The following is a 21,890-nucleotide window of genomic DNA, read 5'->3' as shown; positions in this document are numbered from 1 at the left end:
GAAAATGTTTCAGAGACCAGTTTTGGGGGGTTACTATTTATAATAAGCTATCATGAAAACCACACATCAATAATATATGCAAAACAATTTCAAGAAACATCGGAATTATCAACAAACTCAAATATTTTCTCCCATCTCACACTTTACTTACATTGTATCATACATTAATATTACCATACATTAATCATGGCATTTTGGCATTGGGTTGTGCTTTTCAAACACAATTTAAAAAAAATGCTGCAGAAGAAGGCTCTTAGAATAATTTTTCAAACCCAATTCAGATCACACACAGATATACTATTCTTCCAAAGTAATATTCTTAAAGTGAGCGATTTATATCTTTTCCAACTCGCCCAATTTATGTATAAACTAAACAAAGGTGATCTCCCAACAATTTTTTTCAAATATGTTCTGTAAAAACTCCTCTATACACGATTACCCAACGAGACAACGTAACTGTTATCATCTACCCCCTACCCGTACTATTATAGCGAAAAACTCTTTTTTGGGGGGACCTGTGTATCCCTGCCCAACGACTTTAAAGAATCTACAAACCTTAATATTTTTAAACGCAAACATAAAAAGATGCTCATTTGTCAATACTCCACACCAACCACTCAAACTAACACATAACCTAAACTAAAACTACATAATAACTGAACTTTTAACTACCAATAATTTGTCAAGCTTTACTTATAAAAAAAACAACAACACTTCAACATGATACAATACATTACGACCTGTGCACCCTGCCATGTTCCTCTTTTCATTTGCACTTTTTATTTGCACCTCCCGTATCTCCCTCTTTCTTTCCTTTGCCACTTTTCCCTCCCTAATATATTTTTGTAAGTACTTTTTTTTGTGTTACCACTGTATTTTTTTTGTCGCTTATTTTCGTTTTATTTTGATATTTGTGGATTACTTGTTTTAAGTTTGTCTTCTGTGTCCGTCTCGATTTATGTATATAGTTGTATTTAGTTTGTTTATAATTAGTATTGAAACTAAGTTTAGGGGCTTGCCCTCTCTACAAGCTTTTGCTTTTCTTGGCAAGTCCCTCCGTTCATTTCTTGTTTCTTTTCATCGATAAAATTACTGCAACAAATTGTAGTTTTGTTTAATTTATATTCAACATTTGTTACGAAATTTCATTGATTTGTCTGTATTTATCTATTATATAGAATATGTATTGTTACTTTGATTATATTTAAAAAAAAATGTTGAACGTAAATAATAAATCTACCCCAATTTTCATTAATTCCTATAAACCAAACAGTACTGAAAATGTTCATTTCAATTTCAGGTCAGTGTATAAAAATATAATCTTGCTTTTCGCGCTCGTTTTATTTGTTTATTTGAGATACACATCTTATCAAAAAAAAAAAGAAGAAAGAAATCCTTAGGATGTTCCGTTTCCTGCTATATCAACATTTAATTTGGTAAACCATAGCTGCACATCGATGTTCCTGGATTATAAGTTCCTTTTTTTGGTGCAGTATCAATATGTCTTATCGTGAACTCCTTTTTTCAACTCATGGCCGAATTGACGGCGGAAAAAAATATTACCATCATATATGTGATCATATTTATTAGTTCCCCGGTAGAAGTAGTATGATTAATAATAGCATGTTAATTCAAATGTTTTGTTTGACATCTAAAACGGCTATATACGCGATTCAGCGAGTACACAAGACCTCGAAAGGGGGGGGGGGGGTATTTTCAATCCGTCTAATGCCAATTCGTCCAATTGCCAACTCACTACTCTCATTTGGTCTACCATCAGTTCGTCCACATCGATCACCACATGGCCTATTTTAATTTAGTCTAATGCCATTCCATCTAGTAACCAGTTGGTCCAATAGCCATTTAGTCCATATACCATTTGGTCTGGAAAATTGTGCAAAATGAATGAAAATGAAATGGATATTATATTAGACCTATACGGACTGGTTATGAGACAAAATGGTCATCGACAGAAATGATGATTGGATCGACCAAATGGTTAGTGGACCAGATGGTTGTTAGACGAAATGTTGATGGACGGAATGGCATTAGACTAAATGACAGTAGACCATTATGGTGAGTGGACGAGTTGGTAGTAGCCGGGTAGTAGACGAATGGGCAATTTTCCGAAAGGGGGATGGGCATAATCATTCGAAGCTTCATCATCGCGTACCAGCTTAACAATCTATGGCAAGCCAAATGCCCATAATTACAAAAACCCATATTCATCTATTATTAATGGAGTACGTAGTATTGACCCAGGTAAATTTTTTCTTTCAATAACTATTCATTTAAATAAAGACATATTTTGGGATCCCAAATATTATATATATATATGGCAAAGACGTGAGGTTTGCGTCGAACATTTGGAGAATACTTGGAAATAAACTTTGTTGGAACTGCAATGCACTACCTCTTTTTCTCTTTTATCTCATCTGTGTCCAACACGCGGAATGTAACATCATTCTACTTGAAACTGGGAAAATGTCGTTATGTCCCTTTTAAAAGTAAATTCCATAAATTACTATTTCAAAGTTTCTTTTCATTATAATGTGCATTAGATATAATCTTTCACATAATTCAATACATCACTCTACATTCGTGATTATTGTTCATTTATTTGCTATTTTCAATTTTGCAGATATAATCAGACACTATTCGATCCCTATATCCTTTTACATTAATGAGCTAGTTCAATCATCATGAAGATGATATTTCGAATTTATTAACTATAAGTTTCTTTCCAACTGTTACCATACACGGTGAAAAACCAAAGGAAAACAACTTCAAATAATTATGGCGCAGTGCGCTCTATAAATTATCAGTCACATTATTTACAGTGATAATATAGGGGATAATGATAATGCTAATTAATTTTAAGTTTTCGAATTTTTCAGTGTTAGAGTTAACTTGACTCAGAGTATGATCTCGTCTGTGAAATTAAGATCAATATTTCAATTTTGAGTTTGGGGGGGGGGGTGAATGAAGTTTAGAATGCATATCAGTGGTTTAAATTATGGACGTATAGGCTTGCCATATAACCGTCCCATGTTGCATTGCTGATTTGATTGCCACGTAAATTTTGCCGGGAGAAGATTTCCATCCGCAGCGGCATTTCAACGAAAAACATCTTTCTTTTACAAGGAAATGTGTTGAATCGACGAATATTCAGTTGATCTGTAACGAAATTCTAGTAAAATCAAATTCGAATCATTAAGGATGGGAGGTGCAAACAGTGTGGAAGTCCCAGGAGGAGGCACAGAAGGCTACCATGTCTTGAGGGTAAGAAATGAAGTAGTATAGTTTGACTCTGTGTCCCGCCTATTTATATTTGTGTTTGTAATGATAGTACTGTGATGAGTCATGTATGGATGCATAAGTTTTGATTACAAATCAAGGTCTACAGCCTACAGGCCGCTGAAGTTAAATCTCATATTTATTCAGTTCCAGATGATGATGATTATGAAGTACCATAGCAACTTTTTCAATATTTACTGATAATGTTGTTAGAGCAAGTACAGGATCGGAGCTGAGATTGGTTCGGAAGTTTTGCTCCTAAAATAAAAATCGGTTTGGATATTGGATCGGCAGATATTCAAAAATAAAAATACATTGAAATTTGTGGGTGGTCGGCGCGGACAAATGCTGCAAGCTAAACTACACTGATGACAGAATTTGTTTTGATCTCCAACTCCGACAAAAGCGGAGGAAGAAGATGATGAATTGTTCGATCTCCGACAAAATTATCCGGAGAAAGGAGAAGAAGATGATGATGCAGCGTGCGACATAGACCAAAAGCTTCGGTCTCTGTTATGTTGGTTGTTCAGCTGAACTCCGTTGGCTTCACTCACCAAGTACAGAGACCGAAGTTTTAGCGCGATCTGTACAGGGGACTTAATGGCCATATGTACAAGATCGGATAACATGGGGAAGTGAATTTGCGCGACAGCCGAGGTAAGTCACTGTTTTTGTTCCTTTTAACTTGATTTTTCTACGTTTTTTGGCAATTAATGCCAAGAGAGAATATTAATTTGCATTTTGGTCGCGTTAATTTTCTAAATTTTTATTCATTAAAGACAAAAATTGAAGAGCCCCGATGGGGGGATTTTGCATTGCAAGTCCCCTAATGGTGGCTGCACGATAGCGAGCCATCTGTGTACGAGGAGAAAAAAAAACTCCTTGAAACAGACGGCTGCCAGCTGTCTACGTGCGACACTACCGCGGGTCAACGATAGTCCTCTTCTCTACAACATCTTGAAGATTGCGAAGGCAATTATAAAGTCTTAGAGGTCGCATGACTTACCGCAATAGACTCACTGCTATCCGAAGTTATTTGCGATGATATTCACCTTCTCCACAACATTGTGGTGATTAATCGTAAACTCTTAAGAGGTCACATGGCTTACCCCAAAAAGGCGCATTACTATCCGAAGTTGTTTACGATGATTTTCACCTTCTCTTCAACATCACAGTGATTGCAGAGACAATCGTAAACTCTTAGAGGATGCATGACTTACCGAAAAGGACGCACTGCTATTCAAAGTTGTTTAGGTTGATAATCACCTTCTCTAGAACTTCGTGTAGATTGCGGAGACAATCGTAAACTCTTAGAGGTCGTATGACGTACCGAAACAGACGCACTGCTATCTGAAGTGTTTACGATGATATTCACCTTCTCTACAACATCATGGTGATTGCAGAGACAATTGTAAACTCTTAGAGGTCGCATGACCTACCGAAATAGACGTACTATTATCTGAAGTTGTTTATGATGATATTCACCTTCTCTACAACACCGTTGGATTGCAGAAGCAATCATAAACTCTTAGATGTCTTATGACTTACCGAAATAGACACCCTGCTATCCGAATTTGTTTTTTATTATATTCCCCTTCTCTACAACATTGTGGTGATTGGGAGGCAGTTGTAAACTCTAACTAAAGATGTCGCAGCAAGAGATCATTCCTAAAGAATATATATCTATTTTAAATTGTAAGGTTGAGAAAAATACAATCTTAATTCAAAATATTTTAAAACATGTTCCACTGATCGGTCATTATTCTGTTCAATTTTATTTGCATTTGCGACATTTGTGAGTCAGGAAGATGCCTCTTTTATATTTCTTCTACTTCTAGGAGAGCAAGAGATCATTGCTAATTCTAAATTGCTAGCTCCTCAAAACCAGTCTAAAATATGTCAGCATGTTCAACTAAATTTTATTTGCCTCTGCTTAAGATCAAAACAAATCATCATCTTGTTTTTTTCTTCCTCACCTTTTGTCGGAGATCAAAACAAATCATCACCCATCATCATCTTCTTCCTCCGTTTACGTCGGAGATGAAAACAAATCATCATATCATCTTCTTCCTCCTCCTCCTCTTCCACTAATGTCAAAGATCAAAACAAATCATCAGCGCAAGTTGATGACCGACATGAGGACTTCGCTCGGAGCTTGTTCACAGGAATAGTGCTTTGCTGCAATGCATGTTGCCACATGTTTTTTGTTTTTTATGTTTTGGTTTTTCTTATCTGATTTTTTTTCCCAATCGTCCAAAATCGGAGTTCGGAAAAATGTAAAAAAAAAGGGGGAAAATCGGATCGGATCGGGAATTGCAATAAAAATCATTTAAAACATTATTTACTGAATTGTTATTGTACTCTCATTGTAGCAACTTGTCTTTGACTTTTCTCCTGTTTTCTAACTTCTTCTTCCTCCGTTAACTTCGGAGATCAGCAGAGAGATCCAGCACAAATAGTACATGTGACTTAGTATGTATTGTAAGAGAGGTCAGTCAGAGAAGGTAGATGTATTCTAACATTAGATAAATCCTCTGTGTCGGAGGAGTTTTTCAAGATTTTCTGATTTTTTTGTCTTCCTCCTACACACACGGATGATGGCCATTGCGCTCGTAATGGTGGAAGCTCCACTGATGCCTTAAGTGAAGCATCTATTTGGAGACAAGGGTGCGCTTGTGCACCCTCCTCAATAGACAGGAATAATCGTCGTTTATGGGCCTGGGGATTTATTTAACTATTTCTGACATTTCACTGTCATCCCCATTCACCGACTGGGTACTTTAGTGGACGTAGTATGCATATTTCATGTGTAAATAAACATCGCCGCGCGCTAGCAAAAATCCATGAAATTCATCATGCTAGCCTGTATCTAGGGCTTCAGTATGTCTTGCGCAGGTTTTTTACGTCCACATTTGAACTTTGAATTCTTAAAATGTGAAGAAAAAATTTGGTGAAATGTGAAGTGGCCCTTAGATTCCCGAATCATTGATAGATTTGAGCTCATTTTTGAGAGGATTATGTTGGATTTCGTAGTCAATTTTGGTATCAATTTTTGATTTTCGAAATTTCGATATTGGCATCGGTGCATTGACATGCGAACCTACGCGTACATTTAGTGCCCATCCGCAACAGCACATCTAGTGCCTATGGCCATGGCTAACAAAGATTGGCTTTTACAGGACTAATGAAATAATTGATGCAAAAGCATGAACTTACCTGAAATCTGTAAGATGTTCTCAAGTGTTTCACTTCTTGCCCTTGCTTCTATCGGTCTCAAAATTGATGAATCCACCACTTATTCAAAAACATCGTTTTTGCAATGGCAAGTATCGCCGGCCACTCATTCTTGCGATTGCAATGTTTTTGAATCAGCTTTGAATATGTCAGATGTACCAGTGAAATATTTATGCTACTTTATAATTCCATGAAGCAATTTTGTCTGTAGGAACTTGCTGGGGGATCTTGCTTTCTATTTGGTATTTATTTTAGTTGATATTTACACTATGTATAATCTGAGAAATTTTTTATTCAATGTCAACTTCATGATAATGTTTAAAATGTATACAAATTATGATGACCTCATCATACTTGTAAAAACACAAAATCCCTGTAATGACTTACATGTAGGCTAGATTGTAATGAATTACAATTTCAATGAATTTAATTTGCTTTAGGTTCAAGAGAATTCCCCCGGGCACAAAGCTGGATTAGAAGCTTTCTTTGATTTTGTCATCGCTATTGGAAACACAAGATTGGTAAGAAATATCACACTTCACTTTCTTTTTGTCTTGACAACTCTAACTAGAGGTGTTTCCCAGAAATGTTTATCTTGTACTTGAAGAATAAGAAATGTTATGATTTTTCTGTTTTATTGAATTTCATTTTCATCTCATACAAATTTAATGACATTATCAGTCATCTCAAATTATACATAACCCAAAAGAAATAGACATTTTAGAACACAGCTCTCTCTACTCTATAAGTGTTTGTTAAAGTGGTATCCCACTCTACATGTACTGTGTTGGGCAAGTCCAAGTGCAGAGCAGGGCCCCGTCTTACAAAGAGTTACGATTGATCCAATCAATCTCCACTGTACATGTATGGAAATCCATCCATACCATAATTTTTTCTACAGGAATTTTACACATTCACCTTAGTATTAACATAGAGAATCACACTGAATCATCAAGAGAATGATGTATGTATGAATGTACATCATATCTAGAAAAATTTCTGAACAAATTAGAATTTTAGAAATTAACGTTCGTGGCTGTCCATAGTTGTGATTGATCGGATCAATCGCAGCTCTTTGTAAGACGGAGCCCTGGGGGGTATTTCACAAAGAGTTAAGTATGACTTGGGGTCGTGCTTGAATGCCAAAACACGGTATTTCATGCGTGGTCTGATTGATGGATACCAGGTAGTGTACATCCCATGCGCACAATTTGACCAATGCTGCGATGTGTTACTTGCAATTGAAATTAAGTGACATTTAAATCTTTGTAAAACAACCCATCTCTCCCTCCCTCTTCTTGGGCCTTGTCTTACAAAGAGTTACGATAGATCCAATCAATCATAATTCTATGGAAATCAATCAGTGTCATAATTGTGTGCAAATGTCCTTTGTAAACAAAGGAGAACACACTGAACTGTCAAGAAATCAATGAATTTATGGATATCTAGAAAAAAATTTGAGCAAACATGCGTTTCATATGTTGATTTTGCTGGCTTTCCATAGTTGCGATTGATCGGACCAATCACAAGTCTTTGTAAGACGGGCCCCTGGTCTTAAGAATGGATAAAAAAAAATCATAAGAGGCATGTTGCACTGTAGTCAAAGCAACTGTAAGATAGATGAAAAATTATTTCACATGGTAAAAAACCCCAAACAGATGCAGTCTGATTTGCATTGGGGCCTTGCCATGAGTAAATATTTTGACCAAGTAAAAGGCAATCAATATAATCAAAATCATTCAAAATATACATTCAGCATGTAATACATTTTATACCAATACATGATACAAGATATCTTGTAGTGTCATGTTGCTGTCGAAGCTTTCTTTGTAAACAACAATTACGATGATTTTCGTTCTCAGGACAAGGATGATGACACGTTGAAGCGTCTCCTGCAGGAATATGAGGAGAAACCTGTTAAGATGTTGGTGTATAGCAGCAAGGCATTGAGTGTCAGGGAAGTCACGCTCACGCCAAACAAGAGATGGGGTGGCCAGGGTCTTCTCGGCGTTAGCATCAGATTCTGTTCCTTTGAAGGTGCCAACGAGAATGTGTGGCATGTCTTGGTAAGTTCATCATCATCACCACCATCATCATCATCATCATGATCATCATCATGATCATCACCATCATTACCATCATCATCATCATCATCATGATCATAATCATGATGATCATGATCATCATCTCATCATCATCATCATCAATTCAATGTTTTAAATCTGGTTTTGACCCCGTGAACGGGTGTGACTGGATTCACGTGACACTCGCCCTCCACTTTTCCTGATGCAGTGCATCCTCCATCCTCTATCTTTAGCTATCCCCTCCTACTTAAAGATAAATTCCAATTTTGGTAACGATCTCAAAATGACTTTTTACAGAATCTAATATAATGACCACCCAAGTTCTAGATCCTCAATGATATACTGACAATTAAGCCTGGTTTTACAGACTTTCTCATGAAATCAGTGTTTATTGCAACTACTGGCATTTCTCTTTAAACCAGCCACCTCAAACTCAAGAGCCCTTCTCGAAACATGCCTATCATCCTCAGTGTGTACCTGTGTATGGCTATGTGATATGCATGCAGATTCACACAGTGTTCAGATTACCCCTCACTTTAATACCGGGACATCACCAAGGGGATCTGTGTGTGGCTGTCTGATTTTTTTGGTCATTTAAAGTTTTGATGTTGTAGCTTCTTTGTGATTGAGCCAATCACTCGAACATGCCTGTGTAGGACATGTAGTAAACTGGGAAGTTCATTCATTTTCATTTGGCTTTATTTTTGCCAACTTCCTCTCTGTGATCGAACCAATCTTGTAATTAGTGACATGTGTTAGTAAACATTGTTGAAGCTAGCTTGTGTGAATGAGAGCTGGAGCGCTGTGGCCCAGTGGATTAGTCTTCGGACTTTGAAACATAGGGTCGTGGGTTCAAATCCCAGCCATGGCGTAGTTTCCTTCCGCAAGAAGTTTATGGTGCTGCACCCAACCCAGGTGAGGTGAATGGGTTTTATGGCAGGAATTTATTCCTTTTATGGCAGGAATTTATTCCTTTTATGGCAGGAATTTATTCCTTGAAATGCCGAGCGCTGCAAGCTAGCTGCTTGAGTTACAGCCAGGGTAATAATATCCAAGTCCTTTGGAAGCGCATAGAGACGTTATTCAGAATGTGTTATGCGCTATACAAGAAATGACTTTTATTATTATAAAATGTATTGTTCATTTTGACTGAGTGGAATGTTCCAAGTGCCCTTGTAAAAGTTTGATCACTTTCTTGTGGAACCCAGTTTAAATACAAACAATAAGAAAAGTAATAGATCAATGCAACAGTTCCAATAGAGTACCCAAGTGTGACGTCAGTTGCCATGGTGTCATGGCGGGCTGGTTCTAAAAAGACTTGAACCTGACGATCATCTGTACACATTTTGGTTCGTTTGAAAAATAGGTTGCAAGCAATCATTCTGATAGCAGCCGTTTTCTCCTTTGAGAAATACACACTTTCATTCAGGGTTCATTTGTTTAGAACCAGGCCGCCAGGGCACCATGGCAACTGACGTCATCGATTCGGTATGTTATTACTTTCTGCATATCACATTCTCTTTCAAACTTGTATTTACATTTATTTTACTTCCAAATAAGCAATCACAGATTACCTAAGATTGATCTGTAAAGAACTTGCATTATATTTCTTACCCTTGGCTTTTTATTCAATGATGGTAAACAAATACACAAAACTATTTAACATATTTAACATATTATGACTTGTATTTTTCAAATCATAACCTGTAAGAAGAGTTCTCTCATCCAGTATTAATAATAGAAATATTAAAAATTCCAATACTTTGATAATCATCTTTTGGACATGTTTACTATTCAAGGTAAAATGAAAAGAAGTCTCATCTTCATTGATTTTGATATCCAATCTTGTTTGAACAGGATGTGCAACCCAACTCCCCTGCATCGATAGCAGGATTCAGAGCAAATACAGACTACATCATCGGAGCCGATTCGGTGCTTTTAGAAGTAAGTATGAAGTAGATCTACACAGTATCCCAGTGATATTCAAATATCCATGCCACTGATGCATCTACTTAAATGAATGATATTTGGTTTTTGTCATCATGCATTCCAACACAGTAGAATTAGTAATACGCTATATACTTCTTGTTAGTCTTGTATATGATTTATTTTTTCATTGTTTTGCCATGTTTTGTTTTGTTGTCTCACCTGCATAGCAGAGTGAGATTATAGGCGCCGCTTTTCCGACGGCGGCGTCAACATCAAATCTTAACCTGAGGTTAAGTTTTTGAAATGACATCATAACTTAGAAAGTATATGGACCTAGTTCATGAAACTTGGCCATAAGGTTAATCAAGTATTACTGAACATCCTATTAGAGTTTCATGTCACATGACCAAGGTCAAAGGTCATTTAGGGTCAATGAACTTAGACCATGTTGGGGGAATCAACATCAAAATCTTAACCTGAGGTTAAGTTTTTGAAATGTCATCATAACTTAGAAAATATATGGACCTAGTTCATTAAACTTGGACATAAGGTTAATCAAGTATCACCAAACATCCTGCATGAGTTTCACGTCACATGACCAAGGTCAAAGGTCATTTAGGGTCAATGAACTTTGGCCAATTTGGGGGTATCTGTTGAATTACCATCATAACTTTAAAAGTTTTTGGATCTGATTCATGAAACTTGGACATAATAGTAATCAAGTATCACTGAACATCCTGTGCAAGTTTCAGGTCACATGATCAAGGTCAAAGGTCATTTAGGGTCAATGAACTTTGGCCGAATTGGGGGTATTTGTTGAATTACCATCATAACTTTGAAAGTATTTTGGTCTAGTTCATAAAACTTGGACATAAGAGTAATCAAGTATCACTGAACATCCTGTGCGCATTTTAGGTCACATGACCAAGGTCAAAGGTCAATGAACTTTGGCCATAATGGGGGTATCTGTTGAATTACCATCATAACTTTGCAAGTTTATTGATCTGACTTTTGAAACTTGGACATAAGAGTAATCAAGTATCACTGAATATCCTGTGAAAGTTTCAGGTCACATGATCAAGGTCAAAGGTCATGTGAGGTCAATGAAATTTGGCCACATTGGGGGTATTTGTTGAATTACCATCCTATTTCTGTAAGTGTATTTGTCTAGTTCATAAAACGTGGAAATAAGAGTAACCAAGTATCACTGAACATCTTGTGGGAGTTATAGTAGTTTTCAAAGTCAGCACTGCTGCTATGTTGAATCGCGTTATGCAGGTGAGACGGCCAGAGGCATTCCACTTGTTTTACTTTATTTTGTAATTCATTGCATCATTATCAAATCGATTATATTTTAATTTATATGACATTTTATCTTGATTTATACAATGTATTGTCCCCATGGAAGACCAGCAGCAACAATTATAGTTGTAGCTGAATTAAGCTACCAGCCGCAACTTTTACCTGTACATTCGATTTGTAATTTTATATGATTTTGTTTTTAATCTTACAGAAATAAAAACAACATTATGTAATCTGTACCGGGTTCTCCCAAACAAGTATTCTTGTTTTTCTGTTGAATTATGTTATAAGCTAGAAATCAAACTTTGTTTTTCTCCAATTTTTTTTTTCTTATTGTAGTCGGAAGACTTGTTCTCCTTGATCGAGTCACACGAGGGCAGGCCTCTGAAATTGTACATGTATAATGTGGAAACGGATGGATGTAGAGAGGTCACCATCACACCGAACAGGAATTGGGGAGGAGAAGGAAGGTGGGTATTACTCTTCTATCTTAAAGATACATGTCTGTCAAATAGGCTCTCATCCCCCCCCCCCCTGATTATTACATGACTCGGATCACCCTTCCAATCATGGCGCAAATCATGAAAGTAGGAATTAGTTATTACTGCAACTTCTTCCAGTAACCTTTTCTTTTTCTTCTCTTGATTCTTATAGCATGGGTTGTGGTATTGGCTACGGATATCTTCACCGGATACCCACAAGGTCGTTCCCTGAAGGTCAGAGTATCGATATCAGTGCACACTTGAAAGCTTCAGCCGCAGCAGCAGCCGCAGGAGATCAATCTACTGCACCCCCACCTGATGGATTTTCAGAGGTATGCCTTGTATAGCAGCATGAAAATTCAGACATGCGATTTATCATTGTGACTAAAATGTCAGAGACATTTTTTAATATCCAGTGAAATTCCATGGTTGACATTTAAATGTTATTAAAACTTGAAATTTGAAGGATCAGATCATTTAAATTTTGCAACATGTGCATTTTTATTTTGTGGTTATTTTTCATAAAAATTTCAACATTTGGACTAATAAATATTGAGCCAAAGATGATGAATATCCCATGTTAATTAATTAAAAGAAAGTTTGTAAAAAAAGTCAATGCATTTGTGATAATGGTATTTGGTCACTCATCAGATAAGTTTAACATTGTAATTCCTGTCTTACTTTCTTTCTTAATTGAGGCATGTGAGAATCAATCTTTTTAGCTGTTTTTAGCTATTTTCACGTTTTACTTTTAACTTTTTTGTACTTTGTACAGTTCTGTATAGGGGCTTTTGCAATTTCAGCTATTTTCATCTGTGGTCTCTCAAACCCTTGTTTATTTTATTGGTTGATGTTGATTGTCATTGGTATAACTAGATTTATTTTCTCTCTACAGGTTTCGCTGGCCTCCACTCCTTCTAATTCAGTGGCTGGTCTCCAGACTAGCATGGCGGACCTTGCTCTTACACCAGGAGCCACGCCCTCTGCCCCGGGTGCCACACCCGCTGGGGTCACAGCAGCAGCAGCAGCCTCACCGCTTGCCCAGCCCAATCTGAATGCCACCACGCCCTCTCCAGCAATGCTTGGGGGAGGGACCACGGTTCCCCTGACGACAGGAACATCATCCTTGTACCAGAGTCCCGTGGGAGGAGCGGTTCCTCCCCTCAACCTAGATGTGACCCCGGGAGCGTCTCCGTCTGGTGCCTCCGTTCCGCCGCCACTTTCAGGACCAAGTAAGCTATCTCATCTCTCGTACACCTTCAACCAATAGAAACTGTGTCATCTTTTTAACTAGTGGAAGTTTAAAGGAAAATTCAACCCACTGGCCCGTATTCTGAAGCCAGGTTTAACTTAGACCATGGTCTAACTCTGTGCTAAAATTATGGGAAGCCAAAAGTGTCAAAATTTTTATTATGTTTATTATGTTTACTGTGCTCTTTCCTGATTCATCGATGGTAAAGACAATGAATGATTTGAGAGCCAAATGAGCTGAAATATGATATCTCGACCGTTAGTGATTTATGTAACAATTGGCTATCCATACTTGAACCACAACTTTAAACCTGAGTTTAAGTTAAACCCAACTTCAGAATACGGGCCATTTAAGATGTTTAATAGCCTGTGTGAAAATAGAAAAAATGAAAGAATGGAATTAATGAAGTTTTGAGTAAAATTGGACAAACAATTAAGAAGGTTATAACCATATGTTTGTCGTGAACACTTAATTCTATGGAGATCCTGCCATTGGCAATGCAACCAATATCAGATCTCTCCCCTTTGGACACTGAAAGTATACTTAGAGAAAACTCTTTATATTCACTCTAATGATGGGACAAACGATTCATCCATGATGTCATGTTATGAAACCTGTAGTATATGTCTTCCCATAAAAAGAAAAGGTGATTTTGCGATGGACTAGATAAAAGAGAAAATTTAGGAGAAATGTGTACTAAAGTAATGGGGAAGTTGTGCTTGTGTAACATCACAGATCTTGCCAAGTGGAGGATCTACATAGCATTAGTTATCTCAATAATCATTCAAATCTTTATTTATGTGTTGCTTTGATTTTTCTCCTCTATATGAATTGATCTGGTTTTAAGAGTTCCATTTTCCTGCAGAAGTTGTTTCACTCGGTGTACATGTGATTTCCCAAACATGATATGTTGCTCCTGAAAATTGATATCAGCATAGTTATCAAATCTTATGTAGGCTGTGCATTCATATATATTATGTCTATTTGATTTTGAGTGACTTGAATTCTTGATGTACATTTCTTCAAGACTCTTTATCAAAATATGATCTCCACTTGAACTCAAATCAACTTTCCGAATGATTGCTGTTGATGAAATTTAAAAGAAGCTATTTCTTATCTTAGTTCAAATGAGCATGTACATGTCTTCGATAACAAAGTAGAATCCAGAATAATCTGCATTGTTTTTTCATCATGTCATGTGAATATTTCTCCTTATCTTTTGTAGTTTCTGGTATGCTACCACCAGTCAGTCTAGCCAATGTGCCGGGACTTCCCAACATCAATGTCTCGTTACCGTCGGTCAATCTTTCCAACTACCCTGCTCTCAACACATCCACAACATCATCACCTCTAAACCCCGCCCCGATAGGAGGGGTGTCTCCAGCCCCCATCTCTCTCGGGGCGTCGCCCGCCCCCGTCTCTCTTGGTGCATCGCCCGCCCCCGTCTCGCTCGGAGCATTGCCCGCCCCCGTCTCGCTCGGAGCATCGTCGCCTGCGGTCTCAAACCTGCCCCCTCCTCCAGCCGTCAGTCTGCCCGGAGGAATCTCAATACCAGGGCCGACGCCCCTACCTACCTTACCGGCCGGAATCGGCACGTCACCGCTGCCGGCTACCTCCGCACCGTCTTCATAAGAAACAGACTCTCATCATAGACATTGCAAATGAAATAACCTAATTGAGACTGTTAGTCCTTACTGTACGCAACATAGGAGAGGAAAGGTATATCCGAAGCAATCATCATACAGCACGTTGCTTGAAAAAAAGCATCCTGACAGCTGAAGATAGCTTATCCTAAATGATACATGGTTTTGTTCCTTCAATGTTCAGTGTTTGTTTACTATCAGAGGTCAAAGGAATTAATTCTCTCATTGTGAAGAGAAATTTCCTCAAATATTTATGAAATGGGATTAGTTTGATATATGGTCTAAACCCGAATGGAAAGTGTAGAAAATAGAAAGTATGAGGACTAGGTATAACAATTTGAATATTCATGGTTTAAAGTATTGAAGAATTAGAATATTTTGAATATTCATGCTGCAAGCATGTCACTATTGGGATATCCAATGATGCTATGGTTGATATGCCCTCACAGATATCGTCAAATATCTCTGTATTGCAAAAGAATTATGGCACTGTTTTTGACATTATTTTCTGTAACACCATTTTTGTTGGTTTGTATACTAATTTGCCATGGTTGTTATCGTTTCCAATTTGCATAATAATTATTTTCCGTGTGCCGAATATTTTTATTACCGGCAGTGGAAAAAAAAGTGTCACAATAAATCTCATTTGTTTTGAGATATTTCAATATTGTGAATATTCAAAGATCAAAAGGCCTAGTCCTAAAATTTGATGGATTTGTGATTGAGCATATTGACAGGCAATTTTCAGCAATGTAATCTTTATGGATAATGAAATAACGAGAACTTTATCTCGGGATAACAATATTTTGTTGTCCTTCACTGATTACATTCCTTGGCATAAACCTCTATAAAAGTAGGTAAATATAAAAGATTCATAAAAAATCATCTCATTTTGGATAATCCATGATTTTTACATGTTTGTGTGTGTTGTTTATTCAAAGGTCGCAACCGTTTTCCTCTGAATTTGAAATATTTTGCCCTTATTTCGTATGCAAGTGCAAGTAAAATTTAATAAAGTATGTATCCAAAACCATAATTTTGAAACAAATCCTCGCATTGGTAACAAATTACTATGTGATTAAAAAAATACAGAATAAATAACAAAGAATATTATTTCTCAATTTCTAATGGATATGAATGCTGTAATATGAAATTATAATTGTCCAAAGTTGCCAAGCTAAAGTAGAATTGATTAAAAATGAATAAAGGATAGAGGGATGGATGTGAGAAGGAAGGAGAATTAATGAGAAAATGAAATGAATTATCAAGGAATGTGATTATTTTGAATTAGATTCTAACACGAGATCGATCACTGGTATTGTTAGAGAATGAATATATCACCAGCATGATTTATATTTTCTTAATGCTCTTATAGTGCATGTTAGGTAGGAAATTGTCCATTTAAAATGGCTGATGTCTATAAAGTTTATTGATTTATATAAATATGTTTTAGCGTTGAAAAATAATTATTATCTGTAGATTATTCTCCTTTGTCTTCTTATTTAATTTTCTTTGTACAATATCATAAATTTTATTCCTGTTATGAGTAAATATGCATTAATTGAGAGATCTTTGTTTATTTCCAATGCAGGGATGATAGTTAATTTAAGTTGGCTTTATGAGCCATGTAGTGTATTGAATAGAAAATAAACAGTAAGTCTTCTGGGGAGCGTTTCATCAATATTTTGATCCGACAAGTTGTCAGATCTGACATCTTTCCATGATTTTGATTGGCTGAGAGGCACTGTTCCTATGGTAACTGTCGGATAAAATGGGACTTGTCAGATAAAACGTCCGACAAGTCCTTTCATGAAACGCCCCCCTGGTTGCTTATTAAAGGGGAAGTTCACCCTGAAGAAACGTTGTTTGTGAAAATACCAAGAGAAATGATTAAAAAAATGGTGAGTCTAAGGAAAGTCCATCTAAGAATAAGAGAGTAATGATTTTTTAAGCTTTAAGGCCACCACACACCTTACGATCGGTCTGCGACTCGATTTTGGAATAAAACATAGTAAATTTTGATGCTAATATTGAGACTTTAAGTATCTTACTGTGTAATGTTCTAAATCATCATACAAATACTTACATTCAAATCTGTGACTATGCTATCATCCTTCATAGAATAAAACCGAATTTAATACATTGTCGTAATGACGTCACAGCAGTCGTACGATTGGCTACGATTTAAACTAATTTTGCCTTTACTCCAAAATAAAGGCTTGCAATCTTTCATAATGGTCATCGTATTATTCTTTCAATTAGTTTCAACCTCAAATAAAGATGTATTTCTATTCACATTTTCAGAAAATTAGCAAAATGTGATTCGTTCCAATATCGGATCGCGAACAGTCTTAAGGTGTGCGGTGTCCTTAAGATTTGTGACATCATATGGAAGTACCCTCCCCATGAATCGTGTCACATAAATTCCACAAATTCAACTTTTTAATGGAAAATGAGGAATATAAATATTTTTTACTGAATGGGGTATGAGATGATGTATTGAAAGATATGTTTACTAAAATCACTCCAATTTTTTGAGAAAATGGCATTTTAGGGAATTTATATCATAACATTTGGACGAGCTGCCCTTTTGTGATGTCACAAAATCAAAACTTCAAAAAAAAAAATCACAACCCTTTTATTCTTTGAGGAATTTTCATGAAACATTCACTGTTTTACTTTTTTAATTTTCTGCTGTCAAAACCAACTTATTGTGAACTTCCCCTTTCATGCTGTTTTCAAACCTCTTTCAAACACAAAGCTTAGCAATGATCATAGATCATTTTTCTGCAATTGATCCCATTGACTACAATGTACAATCAATCGTGAAAATCGAGCGTACAATTAATTTCTAACTTTGTGTTACAGGACTCTGGAAGCTTATTGAGCTCTTTATGGGGAAGAAACATAGAAGTTGTTTACTGGCAATTGGCAGAGACATATTTCCAATTCCATATTTTTCATTTTCATGAAATATGTGTTTCACAAGGTTAAACTGCTTTCATGGGTGTAGTTTGATAATAATCTTTAATCTCTAAACTTTACATGTAGTATTATATATTTTTTTCTGTTCCTTATCATTTATGTAAAGTGCTCTGAAAAGTTAATTTGTGAGATCACGATTTAAATGGAACATATTATTTATAAAGTATTCATTTTAATTGAATTAAATCAACTATTGCACGAAGAACGTTGACTTAACTTGGCAATGTGAAATGATCTTATCTTGTGCTACAGCAAGTCTTAACAAATCAAAACCAACAGATATGCCATTTGAAATATTAGCTCAGGGGCCCGTTTCATAAAAGCTATTCGTAAGTTACGAAAGACTTTACACACGACTGGTGACCCTTTCTTGTGCTATATGATATATCCCTATGTAGCTGAGTACGTATCAGAACATGTTCCAGTCGTTAGTAAAGTTGTGCGTAACTTTACGATCAGCTTTATGAAACACCACCCTGATCGGGGGGCATTTCATAAAGCTGTTCATAAGATAAGAGCGACTTTAAGAACAACTGGTGAACCTTACACGCTTACCGTTGCCAATGTGTATACCATTTACCTCAAGAAAGGATCACCAGTCGTTCTTAAAGTCGCTCTTAACTTATGAACAGCTTTATGAAACACCCACCCGACTGGGGTCGGTTTCATTGGCGTGTCTTTTCCATGTGAAATTTCTATGACTGAAATTTTTAACTTGATTTCCAATCCCTATTTACATCACCAGCTAATGAGATTTATCACGGCTCACAGGGAAATAAGCAATTCTTTTGTCTGTTTCAAGAAATCTGTAGAACCATATTTTAATCCCGTCGGAGGCCAAATGATTTTGCAAATAACACATGTTTTCCATAGACTCAAGTCTGCATTGGTGCATGCTCAGTCTCCATGCACACAAATTTCATTCTGCATAGCCCTTATTCTCTATTTGAAAATGAGTACACTCTAATGCATTGGTGCAATGACAATGTCTACATTTCTGAAAAAAGTATGCAAAGCTATCAAGCTCCCTTCATATGATTAAACAAGAATTCTTTAATTTATGTTTTGAACTCTGAATTTTATTTGATATTTTATATATTGTTGAAGGAATATTTCATTTTGCTTTAAGTTTACCAATACTTATAAATACGGTGAACTGAATGAAGTTCATAGACTTTGATTTGTTCATTGTTTGTTGTAAATGTTCATTGTCTGCCCATATTTTAGCTGTCCCAGGTGGCTAAAAATTGTTCCATGTCGAAGTAAAACTTAGAATGACGCTTAACCCATTATAATTCTATTTAATTGAGGATTTGTGCCCCATATCCCAATTTATTTTAAGACAAATATTACTTGTAAAAAGTGAAAATATGATGTAATTCAATTAGGATTTGTGCCCCATATCCCAATTTATTTTAAGACAAATATTATTTGTAAAAAGGGGAAAATGTGATGTAATTCAATTAGGTATTGATAAATTGGTAAAAGTTTACATTTAGATAATAAACATGGATCTGATTAATAGAGTGGTCACAGGGAATATGGTTATAAAATCCATTACATGTACCTGTATGATGTTTCATACAAAGCAGTGAAATGTTAATATAGATCTGTAGTTGCATTCATAAAATATTTTTATAAATCCATTTATATGGCATTTATCTTTATTTGTTCATATCATTTTAGAAATGATAATTCCTCAAAGGATTGTGTTTGTAAAGAGAATTTAAGTGATATTCACTTCCGAACCTTTTTTTTCACAGAGTCATATTGGTGTTAGATTGGAGAGTGATTTGAATCTGTATACAGCAATAGGGGTTTTCTATCAGTGGACATTTAATGGTGAATATCATCCTCAAGAAAGGTTCACCAGTCGTTCTAAAGCCGCTCTTAACCTACAAACAGCTTTACGAAACCCCTACCTGGGCTCTGTTTTACAAAGAGTTGTAATTGATCAGGGGGCCCGTCTTTCTAAGAGTTGTGATTGATCCTATCATTTGCAGCTATGGAAAGCCGGCAAAGTCAACATATAAAATGCACGTTTGCTCAAAAATTTCTCTAGATATGAATGTATATCCATAAATTCATTGATTACTTGATAACTTGGTGTGTTCTTGTTTACAAAGGACATTTTGCAGTTTTCCTGTCGAAAAAAATTCTGATGCTGATGGATTTCCAAAGAGTTACGATTGATTGGATCAATCGTATCTCTTTGTAAGACGGGGCCCAGATCAACACCTACGATGGAAGGCCGGCAACGCCAGCCATCTACAATGCCTGTTCAAAATATTTCCTAGATATGATTCTCACTTCTACATTCATCGTTGGAAATTGGATGTTCCCCTCTTTGTTTACAATATGGACATTGTGGATTATGGACAAATATCCCTTGGCAAAAATTTTGACAATAATGGATTTCCATTATGTAGTTGAGGTAACTCTTTGTAAGACGGGGCCTAGCAATGTGTCAGCATCAATGACTTAGTGACACAACAAATTATTGATTACTTTTCTATGAGGCTTTGGAGTCTTCATTAATGTTTCTTTAATAATTCAAGCATTCTAATCATTAATGTTTTGTTTTGTCTTGTGACATTTTGTGGCGCAATTTACTTTCAAAGTATTCATGAATAGATCACAAATGATTGAGTTGTAAATAAAAGCTATCACGTAGAGACCTTGGTCATGCTTTGGTTGTGTATTTTTATTTGTTTTCCACCCACACAGCATGTGAAATAGTGAAGATAAGCTCTGGTACTGGGAAAAGCGGAAAATGAAATGTTCACAGAATTGAACAAAACTTTCACAAAATCATACAAAAATAATTTTAATAATATATCTGCCAAAGAATTTTACAAGAGAGTCAAAAGGGGCCTAAGCTTTCGATCCTAGCAGAATCTTCTTCAGAATTTTACAGGAAAATGTATAATTACAGAGAAATGTGCAAATGAAGATCAGAAATATGATTGAAAAAGACTTGTCCAATCCATTTATAGAGGATTCAAATTAGAAATCATGGGGAGCCAAGAGTTCAAAATTTAAGTTTGTATTGTACACTGGCGTAAATCCCGGGGGAATGGGGGGACATATCCCCCCCCCCCACTTTTCGAGGAGGGGGGATGGCCTGTACAAACATCCCCCCCACTTTTTAACGAAAAAAATGAAAAAAAATCACGTGAGATAATTGTTTTATTGGTGAAAATTCTTCCTAAAATACCGCTTAACAAATGAAAAAATATTATTGAATCATAAAATGCAAATAAAGAGCCAGTTCACCATTTCAAAACGAAATACTTATGTCCTTATTATAACATTGAAGAGAAACCCCCGTTTCTTCCAATTCAATGTTGGGGTCTTTGGGAAGGGATTAAGATGGAATGTTGATTTTTTTTTTACTGTAATCTCTAATAAAACCATTAAACCATTATGGGGTAAAAGGATAATATTGGAGGGGTATTTGCCATATGGACATACAGTGGCGTAACTATGGGGGGCATGGGGGCACAAGCCCCCTTCCCCCCCCCCCCATCGGCTGGCAAAACAAAAAAGGGGAAAAGGAGAAGAGGGAGAAAGGAAGAGAAATGTAGTGGGAAAGAAGAAAATATTCAATATAATGTTATATTATAATTATGTTATGTTACATTACATAAGAAACATAATTCATGAAACATAATTTGCCCAG

At 36.2% G+C, this 21,890-nt stretch overlaps 1 protein-coding gene across 1 annotated transcript; it reads left to right on the top strand.

Moving 5' to 3' along the window:
- The first annotated feature begins 3,064 nt into the window (after nucleotides 1–3,064).
- LOC121417398 (Golgi reassembly-stacking protein 2-like) lies at nucleotides 3,065–16,960 on the top strand. Its single transcript, XM_041611092.1, has 8 exons — nucleotides 3,065–3,282; nucleotides 6,972–7,052; nucleotides 8,394–8,597; nucleotides 10,473–10,559; nucleotides 12,186–12,316; nucleotides 12,501–12,660; nucleotides 13,224–13,560; nucleotides 14,806–16,960. The coding sequence occupies exons 1-8, from the start codon at nucleotides 3,220–3,222 to the stop codon at nucleotides 15,210–15,212; spliced, it is 1,470 nt and encodes a 489-aa protein (XP_041467026.1). The 5' UTR covers nucleotides 3,065–3,219; the 3' UTR covers nucleotides 15,213–16,960.
- Nucleotides 16,961–21,890: the final 4,930 nt, after the last annotated feature.

Source organism: Lytechinus variegatus, chromosome 1 (genome assembly GCF_018143015.1).
Source record: "Lytechinus variegatus isolate NC3 chromosome 1, Lvar_3.0, whole genome shotgun sequence".
Classification (NCBI taxonomy): Eukaryota; Metazoa; Echinodermata; class Echinoidea; order Temnopleuroida; family Toxopneustidae; genus Lytechinus; species Lytechinus variegatus.
Note: the sequence above shows the minus strand (reverse complement) of the source record. Positions and strands in the feature narration are given on the sequence as shown.